General features: G+C 47.3%; 1 protein-coding gene across 1 annotated transcript in view; it reads left to right on the forward strand.

Annotated features, from left to right (window-relative positions):
• LOC140427841 (NXPE family member 3-like) overlaps positions 1–8,342 on the forward strand; it is a 54,152-nt gene extending 45,810 nt beyond the window's left edge. Inside the window, exons 5-6 of the mRNA XM_072513606.1 lie at positions 2,097–2,306; positions 6,898–8,342. Of these exons, the coding sequence (XP_072369707.1) occupies positions 2,097–2,306; positions 6,898–7,448 (761 nt within the window). The 3' untranslated portion in view covers positions 7,449–8,342. The remainder of the gene's footprint in view (positions 1–2,096; positions 2,307–6,897) is intronic.
• The last annotated feature ends 6,525 nt before the right edge of the window (positions 8,343–14,867 follow it).

Consider the following 14,867-nt stretch of genomic DNA (forward strand, 5'->3'; position numbering starts at 1 on the left):
TCCAGTCTCCAGGCCTCACGACTCTTTGGTCTTATGGGCCTCGAGATTCACAAATCGCCCAAGATTCACAAATCCACCTGGAATCAGGCTGCCCGATTTCTCTTTATGGGCCCCCTCCAAGAAATTCCCCAATACCTGCCTCATTGCCTCATCTTCGCTGCTCCTGCACCAATTTCAAATCTACACCAGGACTGGCTACAAAATGTTACTTCAAGTTTCCAGCCAACCCTGTGAACAGAGATCGCCAATGGTTGGCGAAGGGGGAAGACGGTGAGGGGGAGAGAGGAGGACTGGAGGGTGTAAGGAAGGACAATGAAAAGGTGGGGAAAGGGGAGGGACGGTGTGGGGAAGGGGAGGGGAGCGGAAGGGGGGGAGCGAGAGAGGTGGAGGAGAAGGGTGAGGTGGTGGGAACGAGGTGTAGCGGAAGGGGAGGAGAGGAATGGGAGGGGCAAGAGAGGGAGAAAAGAGGGAGAGGAGGAAGGGGTGGGGAACAGGGGAAGGATGAGTAGGTGAGGGGGCAACAAGGAGGGCAACAAAATAAGGGGAGAAGGGGCGGGGTGTAAGTGGGGTTTCAGTAGGGGAATAAGGAATGTGGTGGGAGGGAGGGGAAAGACAGGATGGAGAGGGAGAGGCTGGGTGGGGATGTACACACTGCATGCAAAACCAGCTGGAATCTGTGAAAACTTTGACTGTATACAGTCACATTTTGTTGTGGTCGCTGCAGGATGGCAATTGGTGCCAATGATAGCAGTTGATAACTATCACAAGTATGGTCTGAGTGAAAAGGATAACTAAATGGTCAGTTCTGAGTGAAAGTGAAATAGAATGATAGCTAGCCGATTGCTTCTGGGGGCAAGTCATATCAAACAATGACAAAATGATTGCACTTAATAATAATAATAATAATCTTTATTAGTGTCACAAGTAGACTTACATTAACACTGCAATGAAATTACTATGAAAACCCCCAGTCGCTACACCACGGTACCTGTTCAGGTACACAGAGGGAGAACTCAGAATGTCCAATTCACCTAACAAGCATGCCTTTCGGTACTTGTGGGAGGAAACCTGAGCACCCAGAGGTAACTCACGCAGACACGGGGAGAACGTGCAGATTCCGCACAGTGAGTCAAGTGAAAATCGAACCTGGGATCCAGGTGCTGTGAAGAAACAGTGCTAACCACTGTGCTACCGTGCCACTGTGTTACTTGAGAACTATGTCAAATGATGGCAACATGATTGCAATTGAGTGTGGTTGACATAAAATGAAAGCTGTTGAAAGTGAATGTTTTCACATTATATGAAAGCTTTGGGTAGGGAAGGTCAGTGGAGGTTGAGGAGTCAGAAGTCAGAGGGTGTGGGTTTTGAGGTCAGGGGTGTTGTGTCTGGTTAGGGCCACAGATTGGGTCAGATCTGTGGGTCATGGGGGTGGGGGAAATGTGGGCCTGGGGGTTAGCAGTCCTTGGGGGCTCGGTTGGTGTGGAAAACTATGGGGAGGGGGTAGTCGAGGGTGTGGCGAGTGGGGGGGGGGGGGCGGAGATCAGTCTGGGTCTTTACAATAGTTACCCAGAAGTTAGAGGAGGTTTTAATTCTTCTAACCTTCTCCGGGGAACTATTGGTGTAACTGTCGGAACCATCTGAAGTTTGTGATCGCATTTTCGAATGGTTCCCAACACAGGGCGACTGCCCAGCACTGCTGGCAATAGCCATGCAAACCCTTATCTGTAAAGTTCCAAGATTCTTGATAATTCTCTGCCCCAAGGTGCTATGGAGGCTCAGTCATGGAGGCTCAGTCAAGACAGAGATTCATAAAAATTTCTGAATATTAAGACATCAAGGGATAGAGGGGACAGTGCAGGAAAACGGTGTTGAAGGAGAAGATTGGCCATGGTTTCATTGAATAGCGGAGCGGGCAAGAAGGATTGAATGGTCTACTCCTGCTCCAATTCATTATGTTCTTAAGTATTTCCTGTAATAATACTAATCGTCCTGAATTTGTCATTGCCATGGAAACTGTGATTAACCAATTGACAATGTATTGACAACCTAAAGTCTTGTGCCTCATGACTCCTCTGCCTGTTTCTCTTTATTTTCAGCCACAGCTCTCGGAGAGTGCGTCCGGGGAAAGCCCTTGGTGTCACCATCTGGTTTTTATTATAAGGACCAGTGGATGTCAATGACCTGCAATATTCGCCGCTTTGAGAGTCCTGCAAGAATTACAAGCTGTCTCCGCAGAAAAATGGTTTACCTGTTTGGAGATTCCACTGTGCGTCAGTGGTTTGAATATTTCACTGCATTTTTGCCAGGTTAGGTCGGTTAGTCCATCTACCCATTCATCAAACCTCCTGTATCTTGCATTTAACTTAGATCACACATTAATGCACATGTGATACCTGAAATCTTTTAATGCATTTTATTCAAACTTGTATCAAAGTAGTTACAGCAAATAAAAACCCCGGGAAACATTCTTCCCAACAATCAGCTGTACAGTTTGTACAGATTTTCCTCCTTTCTCACCCCCCCCCCTCGCCCCCCCCCCCCCCCCCCCCCCCCAAACCCCCTGCAATGAACAGCTCCTCAAACACGGTCACGAACATCCCCCACCTCTTCTCAAACTCCCCTGCTGAGCCCCTTAACTCATACTTTATCTTCTCTAATCGCAGGAAGTCGTACAGGTCACCCAACCATGCTGCTCCCCCCGGTGGCGATGTCAACAGCCACTCCAGTAAAATTTGTCGCCGTGCAATCAGAGGCGAAGGCCAAGACATCGGCCTTCCTCCTCTCCATGAGCTCCGGCTTCTCTGAAACCCCAAATATCGCCACCAAAGGGTCCGGGTCAACCTCCTCCTCCACTACCCTGGCTAGGACCGCGAACACTCCCACCCAGAATCTTCTCAATTTTTCACAACCCCAAAACATGTGTGCATGCATGATTCCACACCTCTCACACTCATCTGCTACCCCCTGAAAGAACCCACTCATTCTCGCCCGAGTCATATGCACCTTGTGCACCACCTTAAACTGTATCAGACTCATCCTTGCACAAGAGGAGGTCCTGTTTACCCTTCGCAGTGGCACACTCCATGTTCCCCAATTAATCTCCATTCCCAACTCCACTTCCCATTTCTCCTTGATCTTCACCACCCACTCGCCTCTCTGCTCCCCAGCCACTCATATATATCCCCAATTCTTCCCTCCCCTTCCACATCCGGAAGCAGCAGTCGCTCCAGCAGGGTGTATCCCATCAATCTAGGGAACCCCTTCCAGACCTTTCGTGCAAATTTCCTAACCTGTATATACCTGAACCCACTCCACTTCAACAGCTCTACCCTCCCCCTTAGCTCCTCCAGACTGGCGAACCCTTCCTCCAAATACAAATCCCTCACCTTGACCAGCCACACTTCCCTCCACCTCCTGTATACACTATCCATCCCCCCCCAGCTCAAACCCATGATTCTCGCACAGCGGCGTTAGCACCAACATCCCTTCCACATTAAAATGCCTCCTCAGCTGATTCCATATCTTCACCGTGAACTGCACCACTGGGCTCCCTGAATATCTACTCGGAGCCATTGACAATGCTGCCGTCACCATAGCCCCCAAACTAGACCCCTCACAAGATTCCTGCTCCATCCTAACCCACTCTACCCCTTCTCCTTCCCACCATCGCAGTGTATCCCACCTCTTAAGATCCTCCCTGGCCTCCTCCACCAGTTTTGTTAAGTTCCACTTATGGAGCCCTGTCCATTCACTCGCTACCTGAATCCCCAAGTACCTAAACCTATCCCTCGCTACTGTAAATGACATTTCCCCCCTGAATTAGCCTGCTGTGCCAGCTCATTCACCAGGAATACCTCGCTTTTCCCGACATTCAGCTTGCATCCCGAGAACCCTCCAAACCAAAATTTGTAAATTATAACTTTATAATTGGCTCAAGTACAAATCCGAACAGAGATTTTTATAAATGTACTGATTAGAAACATCTCAGGGTTTATGAAACAATAAAGGAAAAGTGGAGGTGAACCAATCAGAATACTGTGGAAAATGATTTTCATTCCCCATTTTACTCTCTTATTTCACTGATTTAGGGGCAGAAAAGTAAACGTGAGATGTTTAAAAAATACATATTATAAAATAAATTTTAAACAGAACTTGGGCTTAACCTGGTAGATTTTTTATTTTGCCTAATGGTGCTGCAAAAATGGCCTTTTCTCTCAGTGCAGAGAGCTGGAATATTGATGCAGATCTGTTTTGATCGGTCCCATGGCTCAGGCCTTTCCGGCTGAGATGTATTGGGTAAGTGTCTGAAAGAATGCACCCAGACAATGAGTCAAGTAATGAAGCTGAGTCAGTATTCCAGCCTTCCCCTTCACTTCCCCAAAGGAATGGTCACTGGAATCCCAGTGAACCATGGAGCTGAGATCTGTGCCCCCCACCGCCCCACTGATCAGAATGTCCCCAGAACAGATCAAGGACAGGCTGGTAAAGTTTCAGCTCTGCAGGTTTTGTATTTCCCAGGATGTTTTGTGGCTTCTTTGCCTCCGTCAGCAGTGACAAGACCCAGAATTTGCAACCTGATCCATAGCTGTGGGCCTGAGCAGTGGACCTAGCTAGGACAAGTTGGGGCATGTGCCATGCTCCTGTATCAGAACATAAATACCAAATGTGCTGGGTAAGGACAGCACTGCACTTTGTGAATTACTGTTTTTTGCGAATAATGGATAAGATTGAGGAGTTCAATCCCAAGAGTATCAGCAAAGTTCCAGAGTACCATGTATTGAAAATACAATTTGATTCAGTCTCCAGGAATGGGTGTCCATGACAGCACATTATCTTATACATAGCATTGGATGGAGCCAGATAGCTTATGCAAACTACAAACACCTTGATATTGAGGCAAAAAGGATTGATTAAGGGTAGTTGTAAACAAACCAAAATTCAAATAAATTGGTTTCTGTTCTTTTGAATGCATCTGATTTGTGAGTGGTTACAAACTCAGCAGCTTTACCACTCTGTATCTCTGGGGAAAGCTCCCCAGTGCTTCTCAACCATAGTCCCAGTCCCTGGCTTCTGTCAGACATGGGTGGGATGGGAGGAGGGGTGAGGGGTAGGGGACAGTGCGGGGTGGGTCAGATACCAGGGTGTGGGAAGGATGGACATCGGGGGAGGTGGAGGGATCGGATATTAAGGAAATGGGCAATGGGGGAGACAGTGGTGGGACATCAGCGTGGGTCAGATATTGAGGGGGTCAGACAAGGTTGGAAATGGGGGTGGTCGGACACTGGGGGAGTGAGTGGTCGGACATCGGTGTCGTGTTATGTACTCTGGGATGGCACAGGCTGCAACTGGATGCAGCTTTAACCAAAAGATACTCCAGACCTTGAAGTTGGTTCAATCTGATTTATTGAACCAGTAGCACAGTTCTCTATGAGTTTGACTCCCTGCTAACCTAAGTGTGGTTACTCTGTCTGACTGAACCAGACTGGCTCTTAGCCACGTGCTGGAGGTGTGATACTGTACATACACCCTGACTCACTCTGTAGATGTTCATCAGTGGAAAGAGGCGGAGTGTGAGTGCCTCGTGCCTTTTATAGTGAGATACCACCCCTGAGTGTCCTGCCTGCTCATTGGTCATATCCTATTCTCTGTGTTTACTAGCAGCTTGTCTGTGCCTGTCTGTATATCATTATCTGCATGTCTGCATATCAAGACAATCCGGAGGTCATGATTGTGAGGGTGAGGTGAGGGTGTTGGACATTGGAGCAGGATGGATCGGTCTGTGTATTTTAAATAGATACACTGAAGTTAAAAGTGCTTTTATTGCTTCTAACACTTTCAGAGTAACTATTAGCATAACACTGTTACAATCATTCAAAGTTAGCAATTTAAATCACTTCTGTCGGTTGGCTCCCAGCGCAGCGCAATTGTCTAGCGGAGGTTTACGCTTCAGGACAACAGCCGGGAAAACCTTACCTGGGAACGTCCGAGGAGGATTCCCCCGCGCATCATTGGAGTACCCATAAAATCTAATGCCAGGGAGCAGGAGGTTACAAGCCTTCGTAAGTGAATAAAGACTCGTGTCCAGGTATCCTTCAGTGGCTGCCTATCTGAGTTTAAATCCAAATCTCCTTTCCAATGATGGGCCCTGAGTTGTGTTTCATTCCGTGTTTTGTAATATCTCCTACATGTCTGTACCTGTTGCAGCAATTGCACTGGGTGCTTTCTGACAGTCAACAAAAAGAACTTCTGATCCGAGTCCCAAAGCCTAACCCTGATCCCTGCTCTGTCTCGCTCTCTGCATTGCTATCCTTCCCAGCTTCTTTCATTCACGTGTGCTGCTGTCGTTCTCAGGTCCCATCAAGCCATGCCTCTCCCCACTTGCTCCGTGCATACACATCCGACCCAGTCGATGTCACCGGCAATTTTGCTGTTTATCCCGACTGATTTACAGAAGTTACAAAAGCAAGATGAATAAATCAGGAAAGTTGTATGTGTGAGAGTTATGTAATCGGCGGGAGATGGTTGAGGGAAGAGAAGATTAGCAGAATGAAACATTCTGTTGAAGACAAAAAGGAGAGAAAAATTGTAAAGTAAAAATTGAGGGCGAGAGATCGGCAAAGAAGAACAAAGAGTTGAATTAGAGAGAGAACAAAGCAGAGTGACAGTAGCAGGAAGAAATGGACACAGTTTTTCTCATAGGAATCGACGTGTATGGGTGGAAAATTCTGAAGCCAAATCAGTAAATCAGATTTTGTTAGTCCACTCAGTTTGAATAAATTCTCATTGAATGTCACCCGATTAATAATGATCACCTCCCCCCCCCCCCATGTTATACCTGTTAACATCAACAATAATGCACCTTCGCAAGTTAAATCATGTTATCCTTTATTTTTTTAGGACTCAAAATATTCAATCTTGGCAATCCTAAAAATATTGGCCCTCACCTTGCTGTGGACTTGGAAAACAACATCATGGTAGAATATCACCCACATGGCCCACCAATCCGATTCAACACTGTTTCAAGCCAGGACCTGCACTACATTGCAAATGAACTAGATGAAATTAAAGGAGGAAAGGACACAGTTATAGCCATCTCCTTATGGTCTCATTTCAGCACTTTTCCAATAGAGGTTTATATCCGAAGATTACAGAATATCCGGAGATCAATTCTCCAGTTACTCGGCAGGAATCCAGATACAGTGGTTGTAATGAAGACGGCCAATATCCAGGCCCTTCCTGGAGAAGTCAGTCTGTACAACAGTGACTGGTACTCTTACCAGCATGATTTAGTGTTGAGAAAAATGTTCACAGGCACCAACGTGGCATTTGTGGATGCCTGGGAGATGACAATTGCACATTACCTACCACATAACTTACACCCCGAGCGAGTCATTGTAAAGAATGAAATAGATGTGTTTCTTTCCTACGTGTGTCCATCTACAAAGTGATGTATAGGGATTGTAACAATGATGTGCTTGAGTGATATCAATCTGTCATTCCAACGGCTGACCAGACCCATACCAGCCTGCTTAAAACTGATTTCTTAAAGACAAGAAAAGACACTGAATAAAGATGGTGGCCATAAGTCACCTGACCTCGAGCATTCCAGTTTACCAGTTTACCGAAAGTTTCAACGTGAAATTACAATTCAAAATTTGCAATTTGGACTGAGACCAAGCAAACTGCTTTGAAATGCAGGGCAATATTTCAAAGTGAATCCTTGGGGGGGGGGGGGGGGGCATTTGAAGAGAGAGAATTGTCATAATCCAGATACCCATCAACATTTCTAATTGTCTAAATGTCATGGGAGTGTCCCTTTAAGAAATGTTTTTGTCTTATCACATGGAGTCAGTGATGTCATTGTGTGGGTGGAGCTGGGCTGTGGCTCTGGGAGTTGGTTTTACTTTCGCTTTGGTTTGTGGCTGTTTTGGTGGCTCTGAGATTTTGCTTTCATTTTCATATTTGGCTGCTGCACTCAGAAAGAGAAGTATCTTAGCCTATCTCTCTATCTTCATTTTAAAAGCTGTTTCCAGATTACTTGACAACTTAAAATACATAATTGCTTTCTGGAAGGAATTCAAACCTGCTGTTTTGGAAAGGAAACAGGAGCATCCATACCATGTCTTGCGTACCGTGTGCTGGGCCACACCTTTGAAAAGGAAGTACTGGTTTATGGGATTTTGCTATTAAATTGGAACAGTTAAAGGGGGGAATTTATTCAGGTTTATACATAGATTACTGTAGTTGTGTGGGGTATTTATGTTTGTAGTTGAGAAAAATGCTTTGTGTGTTTATCAAAATGTTAAATACATTTGTAGAATAAAGCTTGTTTTTGATTAAAAGTGCTTAAGACCTCTATTGAATAACACCTGAATGGCAGGCTCTTGTGCTCATCGGAATCGAAATCGATAAACAGTTGTAGGTCAGGTGAACTCCATGATACACTTTGGAGTTTTCTAAACCCTGGCCCATAATACTAAGGAAGAGACAGAAAATTGCAAAATGTTGGATATTGAAACAATGGCTGCCACAGACAAACCCACTCAAGACCCCCTGGAAGTACACAATGGGCGACGTAATTCAAAGCCAGGCTGCAACCACTGCAGCGAGATTGCAAGAAGATTTCCAGCAGAACTCACAGGCTGAAAGCTGGGCTTCCTCCCTCTCTATCCATTGAGATCATGGGCGGGAATCCCCGACCCCCCCGGCAACTCTCCGACTCTCCCGCCCCGTCGCACCGAAGTCGGCGGTCGAATTCTCCAGCGCCGATTTTTGCCGGGGGCGGGAATCGCATTGCGCCGGCCGGGGGCCGTTTGTAGCGGCCCCCCGGCAATTCTCCGCTCTATCACGGGCCGAGCGGCCGCCTGTCTTCGGCCAGTCCCGCCGGCGTAAAGCACACAAGGTTCTTACCGGCGGGGCCTGGCTCTGTGGGCGGCCTGCGGAGTCCTCGGGGAGGACGCGGGGGGATCTGGCCCTGGGGGGGGGCTCCCACGGTGGCCTGGCCCACGATCGGGGCCCACCGATCTGCAGGTGGGCCTGTGCTGTGGGGGCACTATTTTCCTCCACGCCGGCCGCTGTAAAGCTCTACCATGGCCGGCGCGGAGAAGAAACCCACTGCGCATGCGCAGGAATCATGGCAGCGGTTCTGGGAACACGCTGGTGCTCCTGCGCATGCGTCAACTCGCCCTGCCGGCGGAAGCCCTTCGGCTGCGCCAATCACTCCAGCGCCAGCCTAGCCCCCAAAAGTGAGGAGGATTCCGCACCTTCCGGGCAGCCTGATGCCGGAGTGGTTCACGCCTCTCATTGGCGCCGGTACAGCCCGCCTGCCGGATAACGGAGCATCCCGCCCAATGTGTTTGAGAAGTCAACGACTAGAAAACTAACAATTAACCAAGATCTCATAATAATTGCAACATCTTCTACATCTGACTGCATCAAAGAAACCAGCTAACCTAATTCAGCCAGACATTTAAAATCTACACCTCAAGGACAATCAAAGGACACTTAGATGTGTCTTTTTTTTGAACACTAACTCCAACTTATCTTTGATATCTATGTGTATGAGGCCCAAATGACTGCATGCTTGCAATCAGTTTTTTTTTTCAGTTTTGGCTTTTTCTTTAACTCAAGAAAACCTTGTTTGATTGGCTCCTTGTTGCTATCATCTTAAATAGTTAAGCACCTTCTGATTTGGAAAAGGCATATCTTCAAGAAAAACAAAATTAAACCTTTATTGTGACCAGCCGAGGAGGTTGAATACAGAGGAGTCAGTTCACCTTTTATGTGGTTGGAAAACTATCTATTGTCCTCTGCCTTGAACATTCTCAATGACTGAGCCTCCACAACCCTCGGGGATGAGAATTACAACGATTCAACATCCTCTGAGTGAACAACAAATCCTCCTCATCTCAGTCCTAATTGGCTCTCCTCTCTCTGAGACTCCTGTGTCTTCTGGTGCTAGACCCACCCAGCCGGGGCAAACATCTGTCCTGCAGCTCCCTTCTCAAGCCCCATGAGATTCAAAATAATGCCATCAGTACTCTTCCAATTCTCTCCCCACACCTAGTGGTGCTCTAAGGCAGACTATTGTCTGTTTCCACACCTGGTAATTCCTGGAACAGGTCACGAGGCTGTTGCCGGGGGCAACACTCCACATCAAGCGTGGCTGACCAGGAGCCACTCCCACTCATACCAGCAGCCATTAGCGATTTGGAAGGATTTGCAGGTTGACACTCAACCTGTTTTGCCCTATTATGAACAAGCCTCCCTTGGCCATTAAGTCCCAGGGTGGAACCTGAACCCAGAGCTTCTGTCTTATAGGTAAGGATGCGGCCCACTGCGCCACGAGCCCTCCCCATCAGCGCTGTTAGGTTTGTGTAACTGCCGAGAATTAATGTCCTTTTTGAACATTTCATTCAACTGTCCTTTTTAAAATAAATGATAATTTTTGAATTATTCAACGATGGGAATGTTCACTGTAGTTGTAACCAACTGAGGATTTCATTTTTGTTGTGCATAAATGTTCAATTTAAGCTGGAGCACTATTTGGTCTCTTTGAAGGAACTGCTGTACGTGACTATTTACTGTATTGCAGAGGGGGCTTTTTCCAGAGATGGCTCGAGTAGAAAACTGTTGTGTTACTGCGAGTGTGGCAAACTCCACCTCCCTCAAATTCAATAGGTTTTCACCTCAGTTAAAACAAATTAAAACCTCAGGTTAGAAAGAGTGAGGAGGAACACACTGAAGGCCATGGATGTAGTAGAATCTGAAACAAAGGCTAAAGATTCTGAGAGACAGAGGACTAGGGAAGATCTGTGGAGATGGACAATGAGAAGTGGGTCAGCTTCGGATTTCATAGCGGAACATTGAAAGAAAGCTGAAAGATCATTTGTTGTTCTTCCCACCCATAGACACAAGAGAAAGTAAAACAAAAAGTGAACCAAATGAGTGGATGACCAAAAGAACCCCCACCAACATGCCAGAACCAATAAAAAGACTTCAAATGTGACAAAATGATGCTCCAAGTCTATATTCCTCTCCATCGGTTTTTGCACCAAAGAGGTTTCAATACTATGGAGAAATGTCTCTGTGGTTCAGAGTATAAGTTGTACACAAAAATACAGGGCTGGATTCTAAATTTGGGAGATTATGTTCTCCCACCGGAGATTTATCGCTCCTGATTTGCGCTGAGAAAAGCACTTATCTGCTTTTGATGTGGTCAAGAGCTGGTAATCATAGCTAGATGTTAATAAACATTGTGGTCAGTTTCACAGCAGGGTACTCGAGATCCATTCAAGCATGAAAGGAAATGGAATTAAACAATCCAGATATCTGGCTGTCTGAAAGCTGTCAATCACAGCCTAGTGGATGCAATTTCCCATTGATGCGAATAAAAGCCTTGCAGATCAAAGGTTCTGAGGGGGTTTAAACCTTGGAGATATGATTTTCACTTTCTAGGAATTTACAGCTGCTGACACAGCTGATGGAGGGGACAGGTGAGTCTTAAAGCCGTGATTTTGTTTCACTTTCTGTCTGGACTGCTCTCTAACTTCCAGGCATGGGGGGGGCTATGTTATTGGGGATTTGTTATGGGGAGTCTTTGTTATGGGGGTACTCTGTTGTAAGGGTCTCTGTTATGGGGGCCTCTTGTGGGGGCTTCTGGAAGGGAGTCTTGTTGGTGGAGCCTGGTGGGGTGGTGTGCTGGGCGTGGGCAGGATTTGCAATGTGTGGGGGAGGGGCCCTCCGATGGACTTTGAGGGCAACCACCTTAAAGCCTTACCCCCTTGGCCCACCACAAGGTTCACCGCACCAGAGCCACACTGGCAAATACCTGCATCAATCCATGCCCACATGAATTGTAATGTGCCTTTAAGTAGCAGAGAACTATGTCATAAGTTCCAGCCCCAGTTTCACTTTTGCTTTTGAGCAGAGCATATGGCATACAGATCTGCTGCTGATGTCTTCAAACTTTCTATCCAGTAGTTTAAATAAATGGACCCTCAATATGTTTATCAATCACTTCTGAGTGATTGGTGCCTTTACACCATCATAAAACATGACAAATTTTGCATCACTTAAATATATTTTTAAATGCATTTACAGGACACAGGCTTTGTTGTCTAGGCCAGCATTCCTTGCTGCCGTTGAGAAGGTGGTGGTGTGCTGTATTCCTGAACCACTGCAGCCTGTGAGTTGTAGGTACACCCACCATGCTGCTAGGGAGGGAGCTCCAGGATATTCCTCCAGTGAGGAAAGGTGTTATATTTCCATGTTAGAATGGTGAGTGGCTTAGAGGGGAACCTCCAAGTGGTGGTGTCCCCAGGTATCACTTGTCCTTCTAGATGGTAGTGGTCATGTGTGTGGAGGAAGCTGTCTAAGGAGCCTTGGTGATTTCCTGTAGTGCAGTCATCAGTGAGCATCCCCACTTCTGACTTTATGATGGTGGAAGGTTATTGATGAGAGCTGGTTGGGCCTAGTAGACTCTTCTGAGGAGCTCCTGCGGTGATGTCTTGGAGCTGAGATGACTGACGTCCAGCAACCACAGCCATCTTCCTTTGTGCTAAGTATGAGTCCAACCAGTGGACAGTTTTCCCCTGATTCTCATTGACTCTAGTTTTGTTAGGACTCCTTGATGCCGCAGTTAGTCAAAGGCAGCCTTAGTGCGCGATTCCCCGGGAAGAATTCCAAGTGTGGTAGCGAGCGGGAACTGCAGCGAGCTTCCCGGCGCTCAGCCCGGTGAGGCTGGCAATGCTTTTCAACATTAATTGGTCCACTGAATGAGGCCCCACGTGACGGGATTCTCGCCGCAAGTGAAGGCTCGCCAGCCAATTTGCGAGGATTGCACTCGCCAGTCTCTACCCGCTGAGAAGGCCGAGCAGGCTCCAATTCTCCGGAAGAGGTGGTTACTTTCATGAAAGACAATAATCTGGCTTAAGGACTCTTCAATTAAGGACTCTTAAATTCTAACTGTGGTGGACTGAGTTTGAGGGACGGGAAGGAGTGGCGAGGAGGAGAGAAACATGGTTCTGTGTTCTGCTTTGTCTTGTTTAAAATTTCAGTCTTTTAATTCTGTGAGTTAAGTTGCGTTGTTTGGGAAGAAAAGGGTTTGGGTGTTTTTTTGGTTTAAAAAAAAATGTTTTTCTCTCTTTTCTTTTCTCTCGTCTTGTGTAATTTGATTTTATCTCTGTAACAAAGATGGTTGGTTCTTGAATTTATAATTTTGATTAAGCTGCTTGGAGCTTCTTCTATTGTGTTTGATTCTCTTTGAAAGTGATGGGACCTACGGGCAGACACGGGAATGTCCCAGCGCCCTCAGTGGAGACTAGATGCGGCTGTTAGCGGATGAGGAGATCTGTGAGTGAGTGAGAGAGGCCATTCGTGAGTACTTAAAGATCAATGACACGGAGAGACTGCAGCTGGGAGGCACTGAAAGCGGTCATTAGAGGGGAATGTATTTCGGTTCGAGCCCACAAGGATAAAACTGAGAGGTCGGATCTGGACAGGTTGATGGGAGAAATCTTACAGGTGGACAAGAGATACAGGTGGACAAGAGATACTCGGAGTCTCCAAATGAGGAGCTCCTGAAGGAGCGTCAGAGACTTCAAGTGGAGTTTGGGCTCCTTTCCACAGGAAAGGCGGAGGGTCAGCTGAGGAGGGTAAAAGGGGCAATATATGAACATGGGGAGAAAGCTCGCAGATCCTGGCACATCAGCTGAGGAAACAAGAGGCGGCGAGAGAAATAGGGAAAATAAAGGATTTGAGGGGGAAGATGGTGACGGACCCGGGTCAGTGAATGAAGTGTTCCGGGAATTGTATAGCCAGCTATACGAGTCGGCACCCTCGGATGGGGAGGAGGGCATGAATCAATTCCTGGGGTGGCTAGAGTTCCCGAAGGTAAATGAGGAGCTGCTGGAGGCCCGGGGTGGGGGGGGGGGGGGGGGGCCCGATCGGGCTTGGGGACATGATAGATGGACTGGGGACGATGCAATCGGGTATAGCCCCGGGACCTGATGGGTTCACAGTGGAACTTTATAAGAAGTTCTCTGGGTTACTGGGGCCGCTCCTGGTTAAGGCTTTCAATGAGTCCAAGGAGCTGGGAGTACTCCCCCCAACGTTATCACAGGCATCAATTTCTCTCATCCTGAAGCGCGACAAGGATCCGGATGCAGTGGATCGTACAGGCCAATCTCCCTCTTGAATGCAGATGCCAAATTATTGGCAAAGATCCTGGCCACTCGAATAGAGGATTGTGTCCCGGAGATAATTGTGGAGGATCAGACGGGATTTGTAAAGGTCAGGCATCCAACATTAGATGGCTCCTTAATGTAATTATGATGCCAGCGGAAGGGCGCGAGGCTCAGGTGGTAGTTGCCATGGACGGGGAGAAGGCTTTCAGCCGAGTGGAGTGGAAGTATCTGTGGGAAACTTTAGGCAGATTTGTGTTTGGGCAGGGATTTGTGGAGTGGGTCCAGCTACTGTACCAGGCCCCGGTAGCAAATGTAAGAACTAACCAAGTTTGGTCAGAATACTTTAGTCTTTGTCGGGGGACAAGGCAGGGATGCCTGCTCTCCCCATTACTGTTTTCCATGGCCATAGAACCCTTAGCAATGGCTCTGAGAGCAGCGAATACCTGGAGGGGAATAGTGAGAAGGGGGGCGGAGGGGGGAGTGGAGGTGTGGAGCACAGGGTCTCTCTCTATGCGGACAATTTGCTGTTTTATATCACCAACCCGGTGGGGGGTTGACCGAAATCATGGCGGTATTAGGAGAATTTGGGTGATTTTCAGGCTATAAGTTAAATATGGGAAAAAGCGAGATGTTCATAATTCAGGCACGGGGGCAGGAAAGGAGGCTGAAGGAGCTACCTTT

The sequence above is a fragment of the Scyliorhinus torazame genome, chromosome 8 (assembly GCF_047496885.1).
Source record: "Scyliorhinus torazame isolate Kashiwa2021f chromosome 8, sScyTor2.1, whole genome shotgun sequence".
NCBI classification, from domain to species: Eukaryota; Metazoa; Chordata; class Chondrichthyes; order Carcharhiniformes; family Scyliorhinidae; genus Scyliorhinus; species Scyliorhinus torazame.